The following is a 25,095-nucleotide window of genomic DNA, read 5'->3' as shown; positions in this document are numbered from 1 at the left end:
GTGTGCACTTCAAGTCCTTGAGCTACATGTTTTCCATTTCAAACATGTGTCCTAGCAGATTCCAGCCTGGAGTACTCACGTAAACACTGCTGCCATGACTGTCTCAGAGCACTGTGGTCTGAGGGGCTGCAGGAAGAAAACCAGGTTCTCTGTGCAGAATTCTTATCTGTTTATACATTTTGTTGTTATGGCTTTCAGCTCCATTCCCTGGTGCTGCAGTACACCATGAACTCTTATACCCAAAGGATCAGTTCCAAGTGACGCAGCTGGCTCTAACTAATGAGGAAGTGGTTAACTGGGCTAGGGAGTGCAGGAAGGCTGTTTGCTCACTTATGTACAAAGCTCTCTGCAGTCAACAGGAGAGGCTTTCCATTGCACTCAGCAGGATCTGTTCCAGATCAAGTGGCCTTTGGAAACTTCTTTGCACTTGCAAGTTTCCAAAAGGCCATATCACAAAACAAAATTCTCATGGTGGAAAGAAAGATCTTCCCATTTAGAGGTACTGAGAATCTGCTTTATCTGTTAGTGGTGGTGTAACAGTATCATTACTTCTGGTTTTGGTATCCAAAGGGGTAAGGCCGGGATATCTGCCCTAGAAGAGTTTTTCAGTTCCCTGGTGCATGGTCAAGGTTCCCTTAGCCCCACTGGATTCTCTCAGATGCTGATATCTGCACTGATAAATTGCCAGTTGTGTCTTACAGCCCCTGCACAATCAGACTCTGTGGAAGATAAAGATACATCTTTGTTGTATAAGCTTGAGAAATTTTACCCAAGCATTATCACTCTCTCTAATCTTCCTAAGTGTGATGAACCCACGTAATTCTCCTGTGTTGGTTAAAATCTGCAGGTTTTAGTTTCCTGCACCTCCCTCTGCAGTGTTTCCAGGTTCTGTCCCAGAGGAGATGCTGTGTTTGTGTAATGTTCTAGACTTCCCTTACAGAGCACTAAAACCAGATGAGCTCTGGTGGAATGCCTAATGCTGTGGCCCCATCTGGCACAAACATCTGGAGAACATACAGCTTCACATTCCTGCATTATGATAAAACTGAATTAAGCCTATAGAGTCCCCTGTCAGCAATTCTTTGCCTCCATCCTCCCTTCAGTCTACATGTGGTATGGAAAGAATGTCTGCTCTGGAAGCTTTTCAGTCAGGAATGTGGTCCTTCCTGGAAATTTTGCTTATCCTTACGTAAGAGCTTCTGGTAGTGCTGGAAGGCAGCAGCTCTGCTCAGCTCTACATCATCAGAGAACTTGCACCTTCGAGGTGGAGAAGTTTGAAATGAAAGCTTGTGTGCTCTAACTCCAGACAAACCCATGAGCACCCTGACACCTCCAGGGTGGGCACCCTCAGGTGTCTCAGCTGCTTTTTGCTCTGCAGCAAAACCCAGGTTTCTGCCCGAGAGTTTATTTGGCTGCAGTTTTGATTTTCCATAAAGTAGCAGGCAAACAGATTTCCCCCCTAAATGTCCTCCCAAGATTTATTACAGATTCATACATGTAGCAGAGGCATAGGTACAAAACTAATAAGTTCCTATGGCAGTGATTCATTTCAGCATGGGGGGATTTTGTCACAGACATATAGAGTAGGTACTTAAATTACAAATGTTTGTTCTAATAAACTAAAATGGAAAAATTATATCTTCTTTCAGTATTAGTTTTTAGACTTCAGTGTATCTCAGAATCTTGGGAGGAAAGTATGTCTTAATTTCCTACTTATGCAATTGCTCTCATGTGCTTCCTTCCATCAGATGACTTCAGATAACCTTAATATTTTCATCATCCTGATCCCTGTGTGAGATGCAGAGATGCAGGAGTGACCTCAACTATTTACAGTCACTGGATTCTTTATAGCATTATTTTTATCTACAGGATGCAGGAATAAAACAAATGCAGTTTAAAAATTAAATTGAAGTCAGTTTTATTTTAGAAGATCAGAAAGTAGAATGGAGTACTTCTGATAATAAAATGAAATATTCTGGACTGTGAATATATTTTTATTTCATTGTAAGTAGCAAACAAAATTTCATTTTCTTCTGAATAAAATATCAGAAGGCAGATTGGATTTGTCTTGTTCAGCTTGTTACTACTAAGTACTAAATTCTGATGCTGTTTTATTCATTGTAGATTGTGCATACCAAGAAAGTTCTCATTTTTCCATATTTATAAGCAGAATTATATTGCCTAAAATGCGTTGTAAGGAACTTGCTTGCCAAAAAATGTAATTGCAGAATTATTCCCTGCTGTGATTCTGACAAAGTTTATGGAATCCTTTGTAGTCTCTTTGGTGCTTCTAAACTCAAAGTTTACTCAATTTTTTTTCTGAAAGCATTGAATTCTCTGCACTTGAAAGTTGATGGTGTTGGTGTGAGAGAGATTTTTCAAGTCATAAAAATGAGTAATTACTGAAGAAGAGTAATTAGAGAAAAGGAGCCTGAGGGGAAAGAAGTTCTACTTAAACATTAAGCAAATACCATTAGCCATGCAAAAAGAGAAAATAATTTCTAAAAGCATGAATAGATGCACACGTGTTTGGTCCATTTGTAGTTAAAGATAAACCTAACTCTCAAGTCTATTTCGGCACTTCATTGAATTTTGACAGGGTCAAAGGACGTATGAAACTCTAAATACTCCCAGCTTAAACTGAACTGAATTAAAATAACCAAATTTCTTAAATCCTGCACTTCACAGAAGTCAACCTCCCTGTTCAAAGGCAGCTTTGCAGCCCTTTGACACATTGTGTGGCTGGCTGGCCACAGCACATCCCAGCTCTGGGAGCTAAAATGTGTTTAACATGCAGGGCACAGGAGTCAGTTTCTTCTCTTCCCCCCCACAAATCCTGTTCATTTTAATGGAAAAACAGGTAACAGCTTTTGCTGTCAGGTTTAATAGAGCAAGCTTCTCCATCAGCATCACTGGGCCATGGAGAATGTTCCGTTTCACTGTGAGTGAAATAGAGTCCTGTGGCACCCCATGTGCTGGGAAGAGATTGGTGACAGGGATCAAGAAAAATGCCCAAGCTTTTCCACTCTGACTGTTCTTGGAATATCTGAAATGGAAATAGTGTTTTCCTGGAATATCAGGAAAAGAGTTTATGTCACTGGAAAACCCTTAGTAACCTCTACAAAAATTATGTTGCAGTTTTACTTCATTTTACTGCATTCTAAGTTAAAATTTTAAGATATTTACTGAACAGGCTTTAAATTAACAACGACCTCATGAATGACTTGTGGCAAACAGATAAAATTTGTTTTTGCCTTAGAAAAAGATTCAGCAGTTATCAAACTGACTGCACTGTAAAGCAGAGTGAACTTGCATGAAGAGCAGGAGGCTGGAATCAAGGCAGGGCATGTTTGCAGACCATCAGCAGGTACTCATGAACAGGGCTGAGAAGATGTGGAGGGTGGTCACTGTGCAGCACTGACAGACTGCTCAAGACACACACTAAATCCCTTTTAGCTGTTTTTATGTGCACAGAGGAGTTTTGAGACAGCCTCCGGAAATGTATCTGCATTCCTTGCAGGAAATACATGGATAAATCTACATAATAGAATATCATCAGTATTTATGTACAAAGCACATAGTGTACATGCTGGAAAAATGTAACCAGCTGACTCACTGTAAAATATTGTTAATAAAAACTGATTCTTAAAAATTGTATGAGCTTGTACACTCCAGATAAACAGCTGGCTTTTCTCAATAGCACAGCTGGTGTAGAAGCATAAAATGACTACAATTTGAACAAGACATGAGCTATATTTGGCAAACCATTTGCATGAAAGCTGAACATTTGCAACTTAATTTTCATTTATTTTAATTTTCGTTGTACACCTATTAAGCAGAGACCTAGACCTGCTCCTGTTGGTTTCAGTAGCACTTGTTTAGCTGTAAGCTTCTATGTGCCAGGGGATTGTAAATTTGGAGTGGGCCATGTTGCTTCAGCTGAAAGTACCAGAGGAGGATACTGACTTCCAACATCCAGCGTGTCTTTGCTGAACTGTCATTCACGGGAATTTAGGCAGATAAAGCATCTTAAGGATGTAATTTCTTCCTTGAAAAGGCAAAGCAAACATGAAAGCAGCAAGAATGGCACTTCACAGCATGCAAAAGTCAACTGTTCCTACTGCAACTGTTGGTTTGTGAGGCTACAAAAGCATGTTCCCATGAATTTGGGCAACAGTAAAGAATACTGCTGATGCCAGTCAGCAGATGTGTCGTGCTTTGTGATTCACAGATGCATGCAGGAATTAGTTGAAAGAAAAATTTCAAGCTCAACTCTAAACTCTGACTGGTCAGATTCTTTATAAATTACTGCAGGGGGTGACGTTTATACCACCAAATAATTTGCATGATTTGCTGGGGCCTCAAATCACTGCAGTGAATTATGCTGAGATTTAGACTTTAGGACCTAGATGCTTGATGTTATTCCTTGATGGATTTTTTGTACAGATAAAAACAGATTTCCTTTTGAGGACAATCATTTAGAAGTCCACCTTTGCTTCTGGAGCTACTTTCTCATATTTGTGCCTTGGGGGCAGCCATTTAAAATACCAGTTCATAAAAACTTCTTTGCACTTCAGATGTTTCTACATGACAGAGAATGCAGTGCAAAGGTGCCTGGTTTGCTCTAAACATCTTAGCTTAGAAACAAGAAGTCAAACCATGCATTAGTGCAGACTCCACAGTGCTGTTTGGCCAGGCTAAAGGAGATTTAGGGTCAGGTCAGCAGGCTGGGAATCTGTGCACAGCACTGCCCTGGGCTGTAAGAACCACCCCCTCCTGCCTTCTCTGTTTACCATTCATGCTTTCCTTGCAGAATTTCCCAAGCAGTCAAACCCAGCAGTTCTCTTTTCACAGGACCCTAGCCCACAATGTCATTATTTTACCAGGAAATCACTATTTTGGAAATGTAAACCGCTATTTTCACACTGGTAAATTGTGCTACATAAGAGAGACTTCCAAGTTCAAATTTACATTGAATTTATTTTCTTCCTGCTTTCTTTCCTGACTCTCTAGGAAAAAAGGACTATTTCAGTGGCAAGTTTTCTTACTCTGCAGTGGTTCCAAGTCTGACTGATTTCTCTCCATAGCAATGTCCTGCAGTAAAACCTTGAGCTGGTGGTTATCAAGAAATACCCACCTCCACTGCTTGCAAAGTGATAGCCCTGTGCCCCAACTGAAACCAAACCAAACCAAATTCCTAATTCCAAAAGCAGCCAAGGAGGAGCCAATACAAACCCACCCATACATGAAAAATCAAATAGCAGCACACTGCACATTCTTCTATTCTTGTTGAAACCAATCCAGGAATGTTAATAACAAGGCAAACAAATCACTTTGTCGGAAGCTGGAGCTTGTGTCATGGAAAAGAGCTCCTGAAATGATTGTTAATGGCCATGAATCATCACCTGCAGGAGTCTGGGGATCAGAGGGCACAACCTCAGAGCTCCAGCAGCCAGGCCTGTAATCGTCCACATGTGAGGGAATCAGGATTCACCCATTGCAGATGAAATGGTGTCTAATAATACTAACAGGAAGGATTTATGGTTAGTGAGGGAGATTAGAGAAACCACTTCTCCTTAAGTAATTATCATTAAGAATTAAGAAGAAATTATAGGTGTGTCTTGTGGTAACAGCACTGAGCTGGAATCGTGGAGGCTAAATTCCCTGCTCTAGCACAGACATATTTTTTAAGGTTGATGTATTAATTTCTGTTTCAATTAATCAAATATGTAATAAGGTGATTACTATCTTTGCCTGTGTTAGTGGCTAACTGGAAGCTTTTCTTATCTATAGCAGTGTAGGGCTTAGGTCTTGATCAGGACCTGAAAACAATGCCCTCAACATCAAAACAAACACAAAGGAAACCTCAGTGTACCCTCCTAAACAAAGATATTTACTCAAGCAAGTACATTTCCAAACAGTTTATTCCAGAGGTAAAACTGCTGGGAAGAGATTGCTGGGAGTGATGGGCTGTGCATGCTTGAAAAGTAACTTACCTGGGGATCACCATGTTTGTCTCATGGTGGTTCTTTGAGGAATAATCAACAATACTTTTAAATAATTCAAAATGTGGAAAAGTGATAAATAATATTCCTATTAATACTTTTAGTAAAAAATATTTAAAACTGAGTCCTGGAACACATTCACAAGGAGCACACAGAGCATCTTGCAAAGACTAAGACTTAAAAATAGATCATAAATGTATCAATCAATTTTAGGATTGTTTTCTGTGAATGAGACAGCATTCTATAAATCAGAATTCCTTAATAAAATTGCTACTCTTTTGCCATAATCAATACCCTTGGTTTCAGTGTAGCTGGATTGATATAACTGATAATGAAGCTGATTAATTGTATTTTCTTGCTAGAAATAAATCTTAACTAAATTGAGGCCAATGACAGAACAACTATTGCCATCAGTGGAGGCAGGGTTGAACCTTCAGAGCTGCCTCTGTGCAGGAGGACAGAGCTGTTTCATTTTAGTTGTTGCTGCTTTTTTTCTTTTTTTCCGTTTTACCTTTGCAATTTTCTGAGAACAGGACTAGAAGCCACTGGCGTGTTTTAGCATGAACTTGAGAAATACTTTCCACTGTCAAAATGCAGCTCAGCAAACAATCATTACCCTGAGCAGGCAGAAAAGACACTCAGTGGCTTCTGGACTGCAGCTCCTCTCTGCAGGAAGGGATCTCACCACAGGCTTAGAACAAAAAATCGAACAAATTGAAATGGCAGCACCATCCCTGATGGTTTAGTGTAGTTACAGAGAAGTAAATGTAGATGAAAGTGTTCAACCATTCTTTTGAATATGAGAATTATGTAAGATGAAGACAGTGATAAATCTGTTACATTTTCTGTGAGCATTCAGATAAGAACTTCAAGGAGTCATATGAAAATTTCAGACACAAGATCATTTTGGCATAATTTCTCCTTTGAGAGAGTTTTATTTTTTATATTCCACCTGAAGTTTGAAAGTTTGTACTCTGAGACTTGCATTAAATCAAAACCTGAGCAATAGGCAGTCAGGCTGAAAAAATTCAGACATGTTTGTACGAAGATTTCTTGTGCAGCTCCTGCTGGAGATGGTGGGAGCTCTACAAAGGAAAGATGGGTGGGGTGGACCCTTTTAAAAATTTTTTTCATTTTTTCTTTTTTTCTTTTCCCTCCTACCTAAAGGGATAAAAATGCTTCTGGTCTCACTCATAATTTTAAACAAAATCAGATTGACCATCCTTATGCTGTTGCTAGCATGAACCTTGTTTCTTGTGTGACTAAATCCCAACAGCAAACACCATCTGCCTGTTGAAGGAGCAGGCAAGTCACCACCGAGACAAAGTCTCACTCATTAGGGCTTGGGAAACATCAGGGCTCCTTTTCCACATTCTGTGCATTTGTTTATTGAATTTCTTGCTCTGATATTGAATAAATTTTCCCCTATTAAGCTGAAGATTTTACAAAGAGTTTTGCTCCAGATCCAAATTCATATCAGATGCCATTGTGTGAAATTTTACTGAATTCCTTGAAGAAGTAGATGGTCTTGGAAAATTATCTTACAGCTAAGAACACAGAAATTCAGGCTGTGATAGAGCAACATAAATAGTAGTGGCACATCAGTTTACCCTTGCAGCAATAATGTGTATCAATTACTGTTGTGAAACGATTCTTAAGTGCTATTTCTCCACAATATCCATAGGAACTAAGAAAAAGCTGTGACTTTTTATTCAGGCATTTAAATTCCAGCAAGTTCTAAAAGGCACATCTTTGCCTTGGATTTTATTCATGTAAATAGAGACATACACTTGAAAAAAAGCTATTTTATCTGAAATAATAGATGTGCACTCTCTGATTTAGTAAAGTACTATTATTTTGGAAGTTAACATTTTCCATTCTGCTCTAGAATGATTTTAACATCTTGTACAGCAGGTAGAAACAAATGAATAGCACACCAGAGTGCTAAGTTAGCTACTTTAAAGTACATTACAAATATGTTTCCTTTGCTGAATGCAGCTGCTTTCCAGCAGGACTGCCCGGTCACTTCAGTCCTCAAGAAAGGTCCCAGAATGGGCTGCCTTGGAAGGGACCTCAAAGCTCCTCTTGTCCCAACCCCTGCTGTGGGCAGGGATGTCACTGCCTGCACCAGGCTGCTCAGGGCCCCATTCAAGCTGCCTTTGAAGGTGGATATTTCTCCTGGACTGGTGTCAGATCCACAGCTCTGGAAAGTCTTTGTGCAGAAGGCGAGGAGCAGTGGGGTTCCTGCAGCAGAGCTGTCCAGCAGTGGTGCCTTCTGTTCCTTCAGCATCTTCCAAATGGGAGGCACCACGCTGGGCTGCCTGGATACCTTCTGTGAGATCGTGGGCATGATTGGAGCATGTGGGATTTTGAGCCTCAGCTGAGGAAAACCTTCCTTTAGGCACTTTAGCATCTGGAAGGCAGTTGCTCTGACAGCAGTGAGCCTCATCTGCAGAGTGGGCACAAGGCTTAGCCCCCTTAAACTTCTGCTCAGATTCATTTGCAGTCTTTGGGATTTGGTATCTTGCAAGCATTTTGTGGTGGGGTGGGTCCATGAAAGAATAACAACCACTGTTAACAGAATGTGGTGTTGTGGGGGTATCTCTGGTCCATGTTGCTGGAGCAAATGAAGGCACCAGTACCACCCCACAGTTGGTTGTCAGTGGGAAAGTATATTTATCTTGATTTGTCTGAGGCAACATTTCCAACAGAAAGTGGGGTGTTTGTATTTGACCATTAAAAGTGAGAGCAAAATTGCAAAGGACTACATGGACATAGGAAATTGATATGTGCAATTATGAAACACTTTCCAGAAGTGTCCATGGCAACTAAAATTCATAACTTTATGGGATAACACAAATCCCAATAGAGATCGTGATCGAAATATTGACTTTATGTCAAACTGTAATTCCTCTCTCTACTCATCATCTAACCTTTTCATATTCCACAGGATACAAATTACTGACCTCTTCCTTTCCATTAGAAGATAAGGACCTTATCACCTTCCCTCTTTTCTGCCATCCTTATCACTCTACAGGCAGGAAGTCTGTGCTCCCAGGTGGTCTAATTGATACATATCTAATTAAAGGCAAAGCATTTTTTCTCAGCTTGTATTCAGCTTTTAAGTGTGTTGCTTTAATTTCAGACCTGAAGAACAGCTTTGTGTGCCTGAAATTTACTCTTTTTCAAACTGTACTAATTGGTCAAATCCAATGTACTACAAACTTTGCCTTCACTGTGCACCAATACATTCATTTTTGTTAGAGAAAAAGAGAAAACAAATTGTCATGGATCTAGTTAAAAGCTATGTGTGAGGTCTGCAGATCTTCAGAGCCTTTGAGATTAGGACAAAATGTTCAAATATGATGAGATAAAGGATTCAGTAGAGACAAAGGTAGAGAAGTGGATTAGCAAGTAAAACAATGTTAGGACTTAGTCTCTTAAATCAAGATGCAAGTTCCAAATCTCTTAACTTCTTGTGGCCTGTTCCTGTAGGGGAAAATATTGGGATTATGCAAAATGGAGGAACTAATACAAGAACTGGGGAAAAATTGGGATTATGCAAAACTGAGGAACTACTAACCATCCTCCTATTCCTTATCATTTTGTTTAGCAAGACTGTCTTGTTGCCACTTGCTAATAAGGTTTGTTATGGTTTGGGGTTTTTTCTGAGCTAATTGCTCTTTTGATTTGGGCTCTTTAAAGTATGTGATAGGATTGCTGTTATAATATGCAATAACCACAAGAATCTCATCGAGTTTTCTGAGGACAGACTGTCACAAGCCCTTTGTTTGCTTGTGCTGAGCTGGTACTTGGCAGTTTGTGTGGCAGCTCAGCCATTCTCTAAATTAACAGGTTGTTCTTTGTATTTGAGGGGGGATTGATGTGATTGAAGTGATTAGCATGTCTATGCCTAAACAAATTGCTCTGAGGAAGAGAGGGTTCCAATCAAGAAAACTGGATAGGTCCGAACACCTATCAGGGTTGGAAGAACCCTGGTATGTTCCAGAGTATGCAAAGGACTTGAGAATAAAATTTCAGACTAGAATATGATTGGGAAAGTAGAATTTTACTCTAAAACCTTGGTTAATGAAAGTTCAACAATGTATTTTTGTTAGATTTCTTTGGAGGCAGAAGCCTTGATGCAGATACAAGACATAGTGAGAAAAACTCAAGTGCAACAATTTATTTTTCTGTGATAGCAAAGTTGGGCCAATCCTCACAGTGTTTGAGAGTCTACAGGAAAATTATCATTAAAGTGCTTAAATGCATTTTAATAATATTGCCAAGTGACTCAAACTTCTTTTTTTCAAAGGACTTGGAGCCTACATGTGTTTTTTCTTAAGAGCTGGTGCTCCTGTCTCTGTGAACCAGCCATAGTTACCCCAAATCTTATTGCAGGGCTCCATTGTGTTGGCAGGGCAGGAGAATCCTGTGTCCCACAGCATTTTAGAGTTCACCTGCTGGTTAAAATCCCTTTACATTTCAGCATGTGGAAGCACTTTATTCACTGTTTACTTACTCTTAACTAATATACTTACAAAGTCTAATAATAGAGGACTGGCCTAATTCTTTACATTTGTATGCAGACAGATTTTGTTATTTTTCCACAAGTGACACCATGGACTTCATAAGCTAATGGGAAGACCCCAAAAATACTGGTTTTCACTTCAAACTACCTTTTATTTACACATAGTAGTATATCATTGACTAAGATTGGCTTTTGAATACATGTGCAACATAAAACTAACCTATTTTTTCTTTTTTTGCCTTGCAGTACAGAATTGGACAGCTGTACATGATCAGCAAGCACAGCCATGAGCAGAGTGACCGAGGGGAGGGTGTGGAAGTGGTGCAGAATGAGCCCTATGAGGATCCCAACCATGGCAATGGGCAGCTAACAGAAAAACGAGTCTATCTCAACAGGCAAGTGCAGTAAAACTCCCTCTCCCAGCATGGGCTGTAAGAAAAATCTGCAAGGAATGCAGGCAACAGCCTTTCCTTTTCAATATAAGATGTTCCCATGAATACCTGCTGCTTCCTGGTAACCATGGGGAGCTGGGACAGATCAGTGGTGTGAAATAGAGGAATTGGCTGTTGTCCCTTCTAGACCATCTTCTCCATGAGAAGGAATTGTAACTTAGAGTTCAGGATATACTGAAAGTCAGAACTTTTGTTTTCTTTTACACTTAATTGTTTGACATTCTGTTTTCCAAAATCGTTGGGAGCCAATAAACTAAACAACAAAACCAGCAAAGACCCATCCTCCAAGAAAAACAAAACTGAGCCTTTAAAAAGCTTTAAGTTTCTCTCACTCATAATCATGTCACAAAGGCAGCATTTTTGCTGACTGTATTCTGCCTCAGCAAAGTTAATTGATATTATGAATGACCCTTGTACAATGTCAACCTTCTGGATCATTAGGCTTTAAGACATGGTGGAAAATTTGGGGGTTTTCTCCTTGAAGTTCCATCATTTCTCAGAGTGAAGTGTTTGTCTTCCTGTGCTGAAATGATGCTGCTGAGGATCAATGTCTCCACACTCACAGGCTGGAGATGTTCAGATGTATATATTTGTGCAATATGAGATATAGTGCACAATCTGCTCCCATTTTTACAACTGCTGATTTAATTGGATACCACTGCTTTTCCTGAAGTTCTTCTTTTCCCCTGGACCTGTTTCATTGTATTAAACTGATGCTCTGCAGCATTTTTGAAGTGGGCATACAAACACTGAGGCTATTTCTTCTACATTACAAGTTCCTCCTGCACTGCAAACCTGACATATCTAACCTTAATTCAGGCCAAATTTAATCACCAGTGATGCTGCACACACACAGACACAAAAGAGTTCAATAATATATAACTTGCCAACATTTAATATTATTGTAATTGTAAGTGTTCTCTCACAGGCTAGATACAGAACTTTAGAAAAATCAATATATGTTTTCCCATAGTAGAGCTCCTACAAGTTGTGGGGTTTTTTTAAATGTTTCTGGGTATTTCTTTCCTGCATGTTAAAAATAAGGCTTTAAGCATGGAAGAGCATATTCAGAATTGTCACTTCAGGGCAATTCAGAATGACCACAAGAACCTAGAAGCCATGTACAAACCATATTTGAGAAGCACTTGATTCCTGGTAGTGCAGGCCATGGAACACAGGATTTCGTAGCCAAAGATGGGTACAAACACTGACAAAGCAGATCTTTGTGCCTGCAACAACTCAGGACAGTTACCTAAAGCTGTGGTGGATGTTTGAAGTCAGGTTCACTGAGTTTAATGATAATTCTGAATCCTCCATCACCAGATTTTTTATTTGAATCTGGCAGTGGTGTCACAATCCCACCAGATACTGCAGTACTGTTGTAGCTTTGTGGAAAGGATCAGGAGGTTTTCAGGCTGCTGTGGATTTTGCTGGGAGGCCAGGATGTCCCTGGAGGATTTCACTCAAGGAGATGTGCTCCCATACGGGATGTGCTGGAAACTTCTCTGCTGCCTTGCTGAGGAACTTCCACCAGCACAGTTCTGTCCCTCAGCTTTTCTTCTTCCTGGGTCCACTGCCTTAACAAACTTTGCTTTGCTCTATTTTGATCTGAACTGATAGCTCTCAAAGGAATTTGTGGCTGAACTTCACCTGAATGGAGAAGAAATAAGGAAAACAAAAAAAAAAAGCTAATGTGATCCTCATACCTGTGCTGTTGAAATAGAGAAATTAACTTTTCTTGGAGTGGACCTTGGAAGAATTTATGTGTCTCTGTGACTGGGACTTGCTACCAATTCTGAGTATAATCTGTGTTTTGCTCAAAAGTTATTTTTTTCAGGATGTTCCGTACTGGTGAAGGTAGGTAGACAGGCAAATATGCTAAAAACAATAACCAAAAAAAGTGCAAAATGAGCAGATGTATATTTTCTAGTGTCAGTATAACCTTAGTTATATTTAGAATTGTTTATTGCCTCTTCTCTCCTGCTGGAGCAATGTTTTCAGAAGCTGAAAGTCTGCATCCTCTGGTATTTATAATTTAGGCATCAGAGCAAAGTTTAGCAGGGGTAAGGGAAACATTCATGGAAACACTGACAGAGGCTGACAAAATAAACAGAAGATCTGATACAGGGAGGTCTATTATGCAGGATGTAAAATAATGCTTAAAAGCCTGTACACAAGAAAGGTTTATGTAAAGAAAATAATCCAGTTTTGAGTAATGTCATCAAAGAGCAAAAGTCAATGCACTTGGCTTTGAATCTGTAGATAATGTACTAACATCTGCATTTTGCCTCTGGACAAATAAAATATTTATATGTAGCCAGATCATGGTTAAATAAGCCTTAATGATCCCAAATGTATTTTCTTCAGAATTTTGCTAATATGGAAAGTTAATTTACTTCCTGCACACAGTTATCTAAACAGAACTATTTCAAACATTTACACTTGGGAAACTGAGGCTTGGAAGCATCTCCTGCAGTTCAGCACAGTCTTGGCCTGGGTGCTCTGCTCAATGTTTTGCCAGACCAGCACCATTTGAACTGAGTTCCCCAAGCTCAGGGATGTTTGTGGTGTCCAAGGGCTGCTGTCCTTGGAATAACTAGTTCTGCATCTTTTGTTCCTGGCAGCCTCGGTGCTTATAACTGAAGTCATTAAGAGAGGGTTGAAAGATGAATTAGAGTGAACTTGCCTTTTTGAATATTTCTTTTTTCATCAGTTTTTGTACTGTCTGTGACCAGAGTGCTGGAAATGAGAGATCCAAGAGCTGGGTAAAAAAATGCTGCCACCCTTCCATAGTATTATTCAATTCCCCTTTAATGATCCCTTCCAGTGGTGTATCTTTGTCTTTGATTTCTGGTTCTGCTGCCTTTGCACCACTGCAATGGTGAGTTTTCTTGACAGAATGAGCTCTGAGCTCTAATGTCAGTTCCATTAATTCCCTTCACTTTTGTTATTTACTCTTCCCATCAGCAAAAGGGGACTAATGCTGCCTACCAGCCTCACGAGGTGTTTTGAGTGATCTGTTAATTTTAATATAAAAGCTTCCTACTCAGGAATTGCTGTTGGTAGTGTGGGAACAGCTGCGTGCCAGGTGAGCTGAGCACGAGGGTTTTGGTGCTGGCAGAGAACATAAAGAAAGTAAAAAGAATCTGTAAGAGGAAATAATGGATTCAGGATCGAAGTGGACTGAAAGACCACATTTCCTCCTGACCTCTTGTTGGAGAGTGCCTCCCTGTGGCTGAGCACACGGTGCCACCGGGACACCTTGTTTGGCCTCACCTGTTGAGGTGGCCAAAGGTCCCAGGCCATGAATTCCCAAAATGAGCAGCCTGGTTCAGCCCACTCCAAGGCTGCTGCTCTGACCCTGATCTGCTCCCTCTGAGAGGGGAGCACAGCTGAGGCAGAAAATGAAAATTCTCTTGAGAAGTTTGGGTGTTGCTTCTTCCCTCAAACACCTCACAAATGATGGGCATGTTTGGAAGGATCTTTATTTCTACAATACACATAGAAATAGTCATAGTATATTCTAAGTCATAATATATTCTAATAACATAAGTCATAAGATATTCTAATTTTATATTTTCTTTTTACTTTCAGCAAGCTGCCTAGCTGGGCTAGAGCAGTTGTTCCCAAAATATTTTATGTCACAGAGAAGGCCTGGAATTATTATCCTTACACAATCACAGGTAAGGAATGTGGCAGAAATGATTGCTGCTTTGTGGTTTGAGGATAGTTTAGTTTATCTTCAGAAGCTCCAAGTTATATATTGAGCTACAAGCACCAAGTCTCTTTAACATCTCCCCTTGAACTGGATATATTTTTCACTGTATATTTACTGGTGTCAAGAAATGAATATTATAAATTAAGGATAGGTAAAAACTGGAGTGTTGTGTCTATGCAATTTCTTACTTGCAAAGAAAACATCAGGTGCTTGGATTCTGTCTGACTTGTGTCCTTTATTGTCCCTTAGACTTAAGTCAAATATAAATTTGTAGATTATCTGACACAATCATTTTTATTATTAATGAGTGTTTACTGTAAGGATCTTGCATCATTGTTTTATTTCATGTTTCTCTTTTTTTCTTTTCTCTCTTTCTTTTTTTTTACAAACGGACAACTGGAAATCAGAATACACAGTAAGTTCTTCTCCCTCTTTTTATTCCAAAAATAGAAAATTGATGTAAAATATAATAGCAAAATCCAATCAGATCCCTTCTTAATATAACTTATTTATTATGCATTCAATAGTGAAACCTTATTTTAGTTATTTATAGTTTATAGTTTATATTTATTACTTATAGTTTAAGCAATTTAAAGGGAAATTTGAAGTTATTCTAAGGGGATCCTATAAATTATTTTTCTTTATCACTTCAAAATAATTTGATATGTTTTTACTTACTGACTCTAAGAGAGAACCTTCTGTTAAAAAGGGTGAGGCTTTTAAGGTTCCAGTTGTTACATGGAGACATGAGAACAGATTTTATTTATTGGTTTATTAACTTATAAAATGCTCATCTCTGGTATAGTATCTGGGAAACTGTACAATCTGTAGACAAAATTAAAGATAATCTGGGCACAGTGCCCAGAAAAATCATCTATTCCCTCTCGCCTAGCTAAGGCAAAATATAGCACATAAATCATGAGAAAAATTGTTTAAATATGCTGGCCTCAATAATAGCAGTAAGTTTCCAGCAGCCTTTGGAAGGTGAGGAGGTTCCAGGTGAAGGAACCTTTCAGAAATTCCTCCTTTGATTTAGCTTGAACTTCTGACTGCAGGTAAAACATAATGCAGATGTTTCGTTTTAATTCTGCAGTGTTCAAAATGTTTGTGCAGATTTTTTAAAAGCTCATAAAGCACAAAGTGGGAAAAAAAATTAGTGTGATAAAAAGAAAAAAAAATAAAGGGATTTAAAGGCTCTGATCTGAAAACTAGAGACCAAGAGTTGCAACTGTGATAGCCAGGTTTGGGAACCCAAAGCAACAAACCATGCTCTCCAATAAGTGCTACAGGTAATTAGAATATTCATTTGATTTTAAATGTCCCAGAATGGACAGCAGTGATCAGGGACAGATTCTCAGCTGGTTTTGCCAGAAGAGACTTTTGGTAGGGTCTGTCAGAGTTCACATTAATTAAGGTTTACCTTTGATAGCACATTTAGTTTTAGGCTGGGAAGTTGACGTTTGCTGTGTTGAACTGATATCTCTCCATGGTAAATTTTTTCTTTAACTGAAAGTAAATTTGAATCTTTTAATGTGATTTTTTTTTTCTTCAACTGAGAGAGACAAGTGGGGATGATGCAAAGGGTGGTGGCAGACAGAAATATGTGTCTAAATTTGAAATGCAATACATTATTAAAGCCAAACAGCAGTGCTGTACTTAGAGAATCTGAATCAGGAGGTGATTTCTGTCTGAGCTGGTGAAACAACACCTGGTGCAGGCTGGAGGAAGGTACAGCTACAGAAATGTTCCAGAGCATCAGCAGAAGTGTTGAAGAGACATATAAAGAAAAATTAAATCAGTCCAGAAATTTGGAAGGTAGGCAAAACAATCACTAAGTGACACTGAAGCTGCCTAGGGGAGCTGGGGACTGATTACCATGGAGCAAGGAAACAGAACTAGAAGTACTGGGAGGAGATAAGGGAAACTGTACTTCAGACAAAAATCAAAAATATGTATTAATGGAGCTGATAGGGTATGAATTTATCTTCATGGAAAACAGACAGTGCCTTTGCCTCCAACTGTTGAATCTAGAACAAAAATGTTAAACATACCACTGGGAATAATTGCTATCCTTGTCTGGAATATTTCTCTAAATTTGATCTTCTGTATTCATTAGAGAATTCTGAAAGAAAGAATGAATAAGCCCACAGACATCGCCCAAAATATGTAAGATAGCTTGCAAACTCTTTTCTTAAAGATCATAAATTATTTCTGAAGGGTCTGTGGGAAATGGTGAGAGTCAAATTGAGCCTCATTTCAAGGAAACTCATTCTAAAGGCAGGCCAATAATTGGATAAATAAAGCATAATCTTATCGAGTCAAGTACGGACTGCTCTGTGGTATGTTCACACCTTATTAACCTTGTAAACTCCACTCTAAATAAAGAGAAGGACCTTAAAGGCTCAGCATGTTATTTCAGTGTGTGTTAGTGCTTTGGAAGAGGATGTGAACAGCAGACTGAACCTTACTGACAGTCTTAAGGTTTTTCAGTTGCAAAATATGTAAGCTGTTGAGAAATAGCATTCAAACCCATACTCTGGCATTTAGAAATGCAGTATAGAATAATTTCATCAATCTGATTCTCCTGTGAATATTATGGAATTCATAAATACAACCTTCTTAAAGACCTGAAATTAGGACACCTAAGAAAAAATGCTCATCAGGCATTGAAAAATAATTTTCAGAATATTGTTCTGTGCCGTGGTTGTATAAAAAGCCAAGAGCAATTGGATGCATGAAAACAGGAATGGAAATTACACTGTCATGATGTTAGTCCTCTGTAATCTGGATCCAGTTATGGTGGCATCTGCTTGAAGCAATGGTATTTGTTACACAGCAACCCCCTAAATCTGGCAGCAAACACCACATCTGCTACTGGGTATTGACAACCACGTTAACAACATGTAAAACAAAAGCCACGCTTGAGATAACGAGTTTAACAGAACCATTGCACAAGTGATGCTTTTGTGAGGTGCAATTTGTGGTGTAGGGTCACATCAGGAGAGCATTTGCAAATGCACCTGGTTCAAGCTGCCATACAAAAGATTTCCTCTCAGGAAGGTGACACATGGGGGCTGTCCCAAGAAATGCTGTATCAGAGCTGGAGCTAGTCCTTGAAAGCTTCCTGCTGACATGGAGAGGGAGGAGGAAGTCAAAAAATACTGTCAAAGCTGGAGCCAAAGGAAATCATCCAGTTTGGGGGTACTATTTAGGGAATAAGATATTCCTGTAAAGTTCAAAGTTTTGGTGGTTGGGATGTTACTTCAGACCTGTATGTGAGAAAGTGTCTTCAAGATAGGCACTGCAGCTGCTTTGGTTTTGATCTTGTCATTAGAAACCTGACAAGATATCTTGCTAAAATACATGTTGAAGTTTTATCTACAAATCCATTTATTTTGTGATTAGGTTGATGTTAAGACAATAAACCTGTGAAATGCAGCCCCACAGGGTAACTCCAGTGGATTCCACTCCATAAACAATCCCAGACCTGGGTGTGGTCAGGTTCCTCCTGCCCAGCTACACCAGCTCCTGGGCAATGGGTGCTGGTGGCTGCTGCCTTTGGGAAGAATTCCTTTGCTAGTCAGGGCCTGGGGCCTTTTTCCCTTGGAGGATGGACACAAGGTGCCTTGCAGCTCTCAACAACCCCTTGTGTGCCAGCTTATCACAGCCTTTGCAAATATGTATCTTTAGTGGAAAATATTTATGCTGTTCACAGTGGCAAGAACAACTGAACTTTCAGGAAGCTTTGTTATTTTTATTTCTGAGGTTGCCCAGCAAGATTAGAAATAATTAACTAGAAAGCAAACTTGTGTCTACTGCAAACCAAACGAAGAAGAATTGCATAGAACTAAGTTTCTTTACCTGCATTGGGATATTGTTGAAAAATAAACAGCCCAGAGCAAATATCCATTTGACCTGCACAAGTGACAGTGGAGATTCTGGACAAAAAAAGAGAGGAGCCTCAAGCAAACAAACAATCAGATCATGTTTGGTGACTAACATGGTACAAAATCTTCATGTGATCGAAGAACACTGAAAATGAGCCAAAGTTTAGCTCTCAAGCTGGAGTAGAAAGTGGTTAGGAAAAATACAAAGAGAATTTAAGCAAACTCTTCTGGGTTTGAAGGTGCAGTTCAAGTGTTTACCAGGAATCAGTTCAAACAGATTTTCCTGCCCTCACTGGCTTTGGTGGTGTTAGCAATATTTCAGTTCTGGGGCTGAAATTTAAAAACAGCTGGATAATTTTTTTATGCATAATTTATGGACAATTGTTAGTTTCACAATTATATAGACAAAACAAACATTAAAATGGCATTGTTTGCTTTGTACAAGGAGGAGGAGCATTGCCTCAACTTGCCAATGTCCCAAACATCCTGATGAATAGAATATAAACCCAGAATATTTATGAAAATCAGTTATGGAACAGAAAGCAGGAGACAGCAATTCCTTTGATGATTTATCACAATGACATTTATTCTTCTACAGCAAATGACTGAGGAAAATAAAATTATGTCATCTGGTATGTGTCAAGGCCCCAGAGTGAGAGTTGCTAAATGGTCCATTACTGACCTGCTGGTTTCTGATTACTTTTGAGAACAGGCATGTTTTGTGCTTCACTTAGCTGCTGGTTTATCCATGAAGTAAATTATCTGGAAGGAATGTTTTTGTATTGTTATTTTTATAATGAGATGACTTGAGAAGGAAAGCAGTTGTTTCAGATAAACATTGCTGTAGAGTTTTTTCCTGTGTTCTCCTTATCTGTTTACCAGCCCTTGAAATTTGGATCTAACCCCTCACTCTTCAGGGCTGAAACTTTGCTGCAGCCTGAGGATTTGAAGAGTCTGCATCAAAAATGCAGTACAAAGAATCCATACTGCAGGATTAGAGCCTAATGCAAAGTTACTACCAGCATCCCCAGCTCAGAAAACAGGCTCACTGATGCCATTGTCCTGGGAAAACACAGATTTATTTTCCTTAGTAGGGGTTCGAGCAAAAGGAAGGACCTCTGTAGTATTTATAAGAAAAAAATAATACATTTTTTAGAGAGCTGCAAACCTGTATTCTCATTTAATAGCTTAATCCCACTGAAATGAGTAACTCACAGTGCTTGGGAGAATTCCCCTTTTTCCAGCACTGCCTTATTCCAAAGCAATCCAGCCCCCTCTCTGATAGATGGGGCTGTCATTTCCACTTGTGCACGCTGCTTTTCACTTCATTTCTTCTTCAATAAGCAGGTTACTGTTCCCATGTATCAAAGAAAAAGATCCTGAGGGAAGGCAAAGGCAGAGATAAGAATTTTATAGCAGTTGGAGGCAACTTGTTACTCATCGTTCCATCTCCAGGTTATTGTACACAATACAAACAGTGGTTTTCTTCCTTGCCTTGTTTATGAGAGTTTTGCTCCCTTGTTTATTTTTAAGCCCTGTTTTTGCATTGTTCTTTTCCTTTCCACTCAACAGCACTTTTGTTTGCTGTTTGCCACCTTCCTGTGCTTATCTTGCTTTCCAAATTCTCCTCCCTCTCACTGAGTCACATCTTCCAAATGCCATCACCCTGCCCAGCCCTTTCCGTCTATTCTCTTCCAGCCTTGTCACCCTGATTGATGCTGGTGTGTGCCTGGGTGACCTGATCACACAGCAGCTCTGTCTGCAGCAATCTGAGGGGAGTCAATAACTACCCATTGTCCATTTTCCAAAAAACATTGGATATTCCACCTTCCATCACCCCACAATTCCACATCCCCTTTGTCGCTTACAACAAAGTTGGGACTCCTCTTTCCCAGATTCTTGATCTTCAATAAAGAAATGCTGTTGTTACCTCCTGAGAAGCAGAACAGTGCCCAAAACTTTGAATTTAAAGGATGTGATATATGGGAGTTACCCTATGGAAAAGATTTCATTTGCTTAACACTCTCACCTCATTGTAGCAGTCACTTTGTTCTTTGTCTTTAGGCTCTGTGGAGATCACTCTCTAAAAATCCAGTTCCACCTGTGTTGTCAAAATAATGCATATGTGACCATATAAAAAAATCATCAGTCTGAGAAGTGGTGGAAGATGAGAGAGAACATTTGCATGAAATGTCTGCCTTGCTGGGCTTTTATGTTAAGATTTAGGGAAATATGCTTCCGCTGCTTAAAAAAAAAAAAAAAAAAAAAAAAAAAGTGGGATTAATTTTTACTGTGCAGAAATGACTGCCAAGGATTGTGGATTAATATTCACAAGGAACAGGAGAGGTGAAGAGCAAGGATGAGGTCTCTAGCAAGTCTTTGAACATTCTGCAGGCAGAATCCACATGGAAAATGAAACCAGCTGCAACAGCAGTGATGAACTGGCATTGCTCACACAAAGCAGGTTCCAGAGGGTGAAGAAGCCTCTCCCAGACCAAGATATTTGCTGAGAACTGCAGCAATTCCCACAGCCACCTCAGGTGTAATTACTGCACCGAGGTGAATCTGACAGCCCTCTGCATCCAATGATTGTCACACCCTGCATGTGTTTGACTGTCTCTTTAAGACTTTGCCAAGTGTTTTGGCACACTTCGGTTCTGCCCCGCTCTTGTAAGTGTTGCTTATTGCTATGGCAACGCTAATCAATCATGGTGCTAAAAATAGGCCCTGCGTTTTTCAAGAGGTTATATGTAGGGAATTGCAAACACAACTGGGGGCTGTGCTTTCCATATGCTGCTTTCATTCCCTTCATTCTAACGTGGAAATGCCCCTGCTCACGCTGGTAATTACTGGTTCACTCTCCTGTTATTGCACTGGTGCTCCCTTGAGCCTTAAATCTCTCCTGGTTCTTCCAAAATTGAGGTGCCAAATATAGAAAGTTTAGGAGAACAAAAAAAAAACCCCGAATATTCCCCTTATTTGTCTTTTGAGTGTCACAGGTGTGCTAGGGTATAAAAATTTTTAAAGGACTTGATAAGACATTTAAAAAATCTGGAGGTGACAATACCTGGAGATGCCTCCTTTGAGAGCTTTTCACAAAGACACCGTATCATTGAAGACACTGTGACTGAAGATTTTGAATTATTCTGTAGAACTTAGGTTTAATTTCGAGTTAAAGATTGAACTTGCCACTATTTCATTCCCAAGAGGGCCCTTGCAGGCTGTAGAGGCAGTGAAATGGAGAGCTGGAAACAGTGCCCCGTGCACTCCTGTGTGTGCTCAGATCGATCGCCTCCAGGTCAGTGCTGGAAGAACACGGGCCCCAGAGGAGGCAGAGCGCAAAGGGAGTGGTGCTCAGAAGAAAATAAGAATCTCCTAAAAGGTTTATTACCTACTATTCACTCCCCAGTTTGTTTCTGACTGTTGCATAACAATTTTAATCCCCAGTTAAGTAAATACGCCGCCACTTGAGGGGAAAAACCCAACTTTGTGCACGATGAATAATAGTCTTTTGAATGATGCATAAACAGTTTTCTGGTTCTGCCAGAGCCCTCTGCCAATTAGTCAGAGTGCAGCTGATGAATCATGAGACACATTCTGTGAAATGTTCAAAAATTTGGACCCTGCTAAGTGTTCCTGTAAGGCAGCAAGACCCCCCACAGCTGCTGGAGCAGTGGTTGCCAGCCAGTTGGGTTCTCAGAGGGATTTTTGCGGTGGAGGACTTCTGGTGGATTTGAATTTTCATTTGGGGTAAACCCATGTTGCCGTTTATAATCTCAAATTAGGTTGTTACAGTTCTCTCCTTCATGCTAAGCACACAGGGAGGCTGCCTGTGGGTGGCTTTACAGAAAGTGGCTCTCTAATGAGGTGGCTTGAGGTAAATGGCACCATTCTCTGCTAGTCTAAGGAACCTTGGTCTTTTCTTAATGCTTCTTTTTGAAATACAAGGTTAGAGGATCTCTTGTTTTAATTAGAGTTTAGATTCTGGGTCAGAGGAATCAATCACCAGCCAGACTCAAGCAGGGTCTTGTTGAGCTGCACCAGTGCAGCCTCACATTCAGGACATGGAACGGTGACATTTCAGTGTCATGACCTGACTCATTGCTGGCAACCTCCTGACAGTGATTGAAAATAGCAGGCCTTTCTTTAATACCAAGGTCAAAGGGAAACCTGACATTTGCTTTTATTCATAATTCCCTCTGAAACTGCACCTGTGCATCAGATCAACAGCATGAAGGGAGTTTTGCCTTCCATGACACCAGAACCTTATTTTGAGGAATCTGCTCACTTGTTTTTTCAACAAGGATTGATTCTAGATGTGCTTATTGATAATGGATATCCTGTGATCAGAAGAAGACTGAACAATGACTTGTTGGGTGATTCCTAGTGAAGGAAGGATGAAGTTGCTGCAGTCTCCAAGGAGCTGCCTTAGATTTCAGCTGTTGCCCTACACCTGGCTCCTAAACCCCCTCTCCCTTACTCACCAGCCCCTCCCTTGAGGAACTCTGAATGTTTTCAAGCCTGGACCAGCAGCAGTGTGAGCACTGAGGTGTCCAAACCCTCATTGTATAACCTGGATGCACAGCCCTTGGAGGAGTCATTTGCCACAGGGGATTAGTGATGCATCACACAAGGAAATGCAGGGAAAGCCTCGGTGACTAACAGGGAAGATGCTGAACTGGTGTCATTCAGAGCTGGTTAGACAGCTGTTCTATCTGCTGTCTGAAAAGTTGCTTTGAAGGAACTGTGAAATGATAAATAAAATAGATTTGAAATATTTATTATGATGGGATTATGTTGCCTAGTAATATAAACTCTAGCCTTCCTAAGCCAGCTAAGCTAAGCAATCCTCAGAAAAATAAATTTATCCCCATGTAAATACAGAATGTTAATCTTTAACAGGAAAACATTGGTGTATTCTTCTTTTTTCTTTTTTAAGATTTATTTGGATTCAGTAAAAAAGAATTTTCACAGGGGTTCATAATCCATGAATTCCATATTAATTTCATTAATAGGAAATTATGCTAAAACTCATTTCTCCAAAAATTAAGAACAAGCCTTCACATATGAAGGCATTGCTGTCTGTTTGGTCAGGACCTGCATCTGGTGAAGTGTCCTTGGGTTTTCCAATATGGGGATGGACTGGTCTATAATGAGGGGTATCCCGTTGCTCTCAAGATCTCAGTGAATTGAATTTCTAACAAGACATTCAGGACAGTCATACTCTTGGGCATAGTGAGCATGAAAACCATTGCATCTAATTATTCCAGACTGCTTGTACAGATTTATTTATATCTTCATTATAATTTTCAACTTTTAGATAGAATCTCTCCATCCCTCCAGAATCATCAAACCTTTCAGGTTTACATTCTGGGAACATTTTTTTCTTGAAGTAATCTGAAAAAAATAAGAAAAGTGATACCAAAAGGGATCTGAATGTGTCAGCTGATGAAGCAAGGCACATTTCTTGTGTTAAACATATTTTTCTTTTGTTGCAGTGTTCGTTTTTGCCTAAATTCTCCATTCATATAGAGACAAAATATGAGGACAACAAAGGAAGCAATGACAGTGTAAGTATGGCACCTTGTGCAAAAGTTGATTTAATGCTCTTGGTTAACCACAGTCTGTCTGGGGCCTGGAGGTCTCTCATTTGGGAAAAAGGCCCCAAATTTGTGCCTTTGTCCCTCCCTGGGTGTCCTGCTCTGGAGCAGCTGCAGAGGAGTTCCCTCTGAAGAACCAGGAGGTGAGAGATCTGTGTACCCACCTTCCTTTCTGCCTCTTCTATTCTATTTGTTCCTTCTCTAAACACAGCATCATTACATATGTGAATTTAGTCATTATTAAATTTATGGAAAGTAAAGAAAAGATGACTGGGGTTTTTTTGGCCTGCTTGTATTCCAATCTCTGTGTTTCACATTATTATCTCTGAATAAAGGGGGTTGGATTCCAAGGAGGTGTCAGGAAGAACAAACAGGAAACTCAACAATGGTCAGAGATGAGAGATCTCAGAAAGCAGCCTGGGGAACAATGGCTGTGCACTTAGGTGATGCTTTTGGCAGTCACTTTCCCAAAGTTAAAAATTTTCAGAGTTAGAGATGAGAAGGACAATTAACTATGTAAAATCCTCTGTAGAGGAAGGGTGGGAATGAGCAGCCAGCAGCTGCTGATCAGAGAGGCTCAGGAGCAGAAGGCAGGAGGTCAGTCAGGTTTTGTGCAGAGAGCAAAGCAGAGTCTGCTTTTTCTTGCAAAAAAAAAAAAAAAAATAAGAATAACTTTCACTAAAGCCCAGCATGTAAAAATTGAACCCTTGGGTTCATACACAAATATGTTTCTTCCTGTTTCGTTTTGGTATGCATTGGTTGCAGACTTATGGGAAGAGGTTTCTTGTAGGCATGAAAAGTTTAAATGTCTGGAAATTTGATCTGTAAGAGAGCCAATGATGGGGTGTTTGAACTCATTCTGGGAAAGGAAAAAGGCAATCAAGCAGATTTTAAGGGGTCTT

General features: G+C 39.8%; 1 protein-coding gene across 1 annotated transcript in view; it reads left to right on the top strand.

Moving 5' to 3' along the window:
• Nucleotides 1–25,095, top strand: part of PITPNC1 (phosphatidylinositol transfer protein cytoplasmic 1) — a 74,520-nt gene that overhangs the window by 25,846 nt on the left and 23,579 nt on the right. Inside the window, exons 2-5 of the mRNA XM_063175935.1 lie at nt 10,783–10,931; nt 14,583–14,671; nt 15,114–15,121; nt 24,092–24,163. Coding sequence (XP_063032005.1) covers nt 10,783–10,931; nt 14,583–14,671; nt 15,114–15,121; nt 24,092–24,163 — 318 coding nt within the window. The remainder of the gene's footprint in view (nt 1–10,782; nt 10,932–14,582; nt 14,672–15,113; nt 15,122–24,091; nt 24,164–25,095) is intronic.

This window comes from Melospiza melodia, chromosome 24 (genome assembly GCF_035770615.1).
Source record: "Melospiza melodia melodia isolate bMelMel2 chromosome 24, bMelMel2.pri, whole genome shotgun sequence".
Lineage (NCBI taxonomy): Eukaryota > Metazoa > Chordata > Aves > Passeriformes > Passerellidae > Melospiza > Melospiza melodia.
This window is presented reverse-complemented; position numbering and strand designations above follow the sequence as displayed.